This window comes from Fukomys damarensis, unplaced genomic scaffold (genome assembly GCF_012274545.1).
Source record: "Fukomys damarensis isolate Sample0158 unplaced genomic scaffold, DMR_v1.0_HiC HiC_scaffold_35, whole genome shotgun sequence".
NCBI lineage: Eukaryota > Metazoa > Chordata > Mammalia > Rodentia > Bathyergidae > Fukomys > Fukomys damarensis.
The window spans coordinates 42,722,375-42,725,322 of record NW_022900947.1 but is presented as its reverse complement, the minus strand read 5'-3'; the positions used below and the strand labels follow the sequence as shown (position 1 = coordinate 42,725,322).

General features: G+C 43.5%; 1 protein-coding gene across 2 annotated transcripts in view; it reads right to left on the bottom strand.

Moving 5' to 3' along the window:
- Arl9 (ADP ribosylation factor like GTPase 9) overlaps positions 1 to 2,948 on the bottom strand; it is a 13,332-nt gene that overhangs the window by 7,521 nt on the left and 2,863 nt on the right. Inside the window, exon 2 of one of the 2 annotated variants that reach the window (XM_010640339.2) lies at positions 2,414 to 2,639. In XM_010640339.2, coding sequence (XP_010638641.1) covers positions 2,414 to 2,639 — 226 coding nt within the window. The remainder of the gene's footprint in view (positions 1 to 2,413; positions 2,640 to 2,948) is intronic. The other variant, XM_010640348.2, reaches the window with a different exon arrangement.

The window sequence follows — 2,948 nt, the reverse complement described above, 5'->3', positions numbered from 1 at the left end:
CTCTCTCTCTCTCTCTCTCTCTCTCTCTCTCTCTCTCTCTCTCTCTTTCTCTCTCTCTCATTCTTTCACTGTTCTGATCTTTGCTATTGTATCATTTTTCTTTTTTTCTTTTTGGTACCAGGGATCAAATTCACATTCTTGTGCTTGCAAGACATTGAGCTAAATCCCCAGCCTGTATCTTTTTTCTTTTTCAGTTTTTTTAAATTAGTACATAATGATTACATTCCTCATGGGGAGTTGGTACATATACATAGCACATCTTATTTTTTTTTTTTTTTTTTTTTATTGAGAAAGGGCATTGTCTTAGTCACTTTCTCATTGCTGGGACACAATTAAAGGAGGAAATGTTTCTTTTAGCTCACAGTTTGGAGAGGTTTTAGCGCATGGTCAACTGGTTCCATATCCCTGGCCCTTTTTTTTTTTTTTTTTTTTTTTTTTTTTTTTTTTTTTGAGACAGGGTCTCACTATGTAGTTGAGACTGATCTGGAACTCACTATGTAGCTCAGGCTGATCGCAAACTCACAGTGATCCTCCTACCTCAGCCTCCTGAGTGCTGGGATTACAGGTGTGCGCCACCACATCCGGCATGACAATATTTTCTTTATAATCAATTTCATTGGTTTCTCAGTGCCACTGAGCTAAATCCCTGGCCCATTTATGATTATTAATTTATTTAAATCCATTACTGTTGTGGTTTATATCTAGATGTCTCTCCAAAGCCTCAGGTGCTCACAGGTAGGGACTTGGGAGGCTATTGGATCACGGGGACATGATAGAGGGTTAGTCCACTGAGGAGTTTATAGCTAATGAGATGCTGGGAGCAGGACAGAGGAGGTGGCCACTGGAGGTGGGGCCTGCAAAGCTCTATCTCCCTCCTCCTCCTTGATTTCTCTCCTTCCTGTTGTCACACTATGAGCTCCTTCTCCTCCACCATGGCCCTGCCTTGTAGCCAGCAGACTATGGACTGAAACCTCTGCGAACTGTGAGCCCAAAGAAACCTTTCTTCCTTGGCGCTGAGGGTGTTGGATATTGTATTTCAGTGATGAGGAGGTAACTAAGACAATTACTTCCCTGGCATACCAGTTTTGATCAGATTTCAGTGTTATTTTTAACAATGCTTCACTTCTGAATATTTTCAAATTTCCATTATGATTTTATCTTTGAACCGTGAGTCATTTAGCAATGGAAACTCTGTCATTGAAGGTTTTTAAATTAGCAAGTGATCTTAAATATATATTAAAATGTTGTTCTTTGTCACTGGATAAAAACAAAAGTGAAACATTAACCACCAGAATCTAAGTAAGAGAAGATGGATTTTCTGACTCCCTGGGGGCAGTGGGCAGGGAGGTAACTCGCAAATGTGAGATACGCTTTGGAGACCGAAAAATTTCAAGTATTTCACTTGTGAACTGGAGGCAAAGATGGAGTAGGAGAGACCAAGAGTGATTCACCTGGCTTCTGCCTAGAGCGACTTGATGGGTAAGGAGCCATTTCCCAGTGGAGTATAGGGAAAGAAGAGGTCTGAGACAAATCAGACATTTCTGCTTTGACCAAATAAGTTTGACAGGCCACTTGGACATTCCAGTAGAGACATGTGGACATATTTGGGCTGGATGGGTAAAACTGGGGGTCACTGGCATGTCTATAGCATTTACTGTCATTAGGTGGATGATGTCACCCACAGAGTGTAAAGAGAATACAGGAGGGGGCTGGGGATTTAGCTCAGTGGTTCTGCCACCTGCCTCGCAAGCTCAAGGTCCTGAGTTCGATCCCAGGTACAAAAAAAAAAAAAGAGAGAGAGAACACAGAAGGCCCTGTCCGACTTTGGGGACCAGCAACACGTAATGGGGCTGTGACTCCAGAATTGCTATGCACTAGGGGTCTTGGGACTACCACCCAGGCGGCAGAGGAAGTTTAGGGCTTATCTGTACTTTCAATGCAGAGAAGGGAGCACAATGTACTTAGACTGTGTGTTGATTTGCAGCTCTGTGGGAACAGGGAGGACAATCATAGGAATTACAGAAGGACGTGCAAAAGCCTTTCTCCAAACTCCCCTTTGTCTAAGCAGCACTGAGAAAGTTTAAAAAGTACTAACTGATTCTCATCTGTCAAATTAAACCATACATGCATTATAAAAGCCTGAGAGGGCCGGGGATTTAGCTCAGTGGTTCTGCCGCCTGCCTCGCAAGTGCAAGGCCCCAAGTTCAATCCCCAGTACCAAAAAAACAAAACAAAACAAAACAAACAAAAATGGCCAAAAGCCCGAGAAAGCCAGGCATGGTAGCACACCCAGCACTCGGGAGGCTGAGGCAGGAGAATCACCCATGAGTTCAAGGCCGGCCTGGACAGAGTGAGACCCTGTCCCCCCCAAAAAAAGATGAAAAAAAAAAAAAAAAGCCTTGGAAAATCTGACCCAGAGCTGCTCTGGACAAGGTCCCAGTGCTGGTCGCACCACACTGGTGGTGAGAGGGCTTACTCTCCAGGAACTCCATGAGGCCGCCTCCAGTGTTGATGCACATCGCATTGAACCCTCGGGTGGGTGCCAAGCTGCGCTGGACTCCGTTTGAAGCTAAAGTGTGGAGGATGCTGGTTTTCCCTGCTCCATCCAGGCCTAGAACTAGGATCTGCTTACTTTCCTCCTGTGAAACAAAACACAAACCAATAAACCTGTGCTACAAACCTTGCTTTCCTGGCTGCTGACTGTACCTACTTGTTGTAGGACCTAATCAGTCATCAAACTGCATACCAGAGCAAGACTTCACAAAAATGTGTGTAGATCAAAATCAAATGGTACGACTCAGTGTTTTCTAATTAACCTTTACTAGTTATGCGATGTTAACCCAACTCCATCCCCCAAGTCATGGTCAGCTTAACACTTTACATACATAACACATTATGTACATATAACACATTAAGTACTTTGTAGCACATACAAATAGAAAATATTT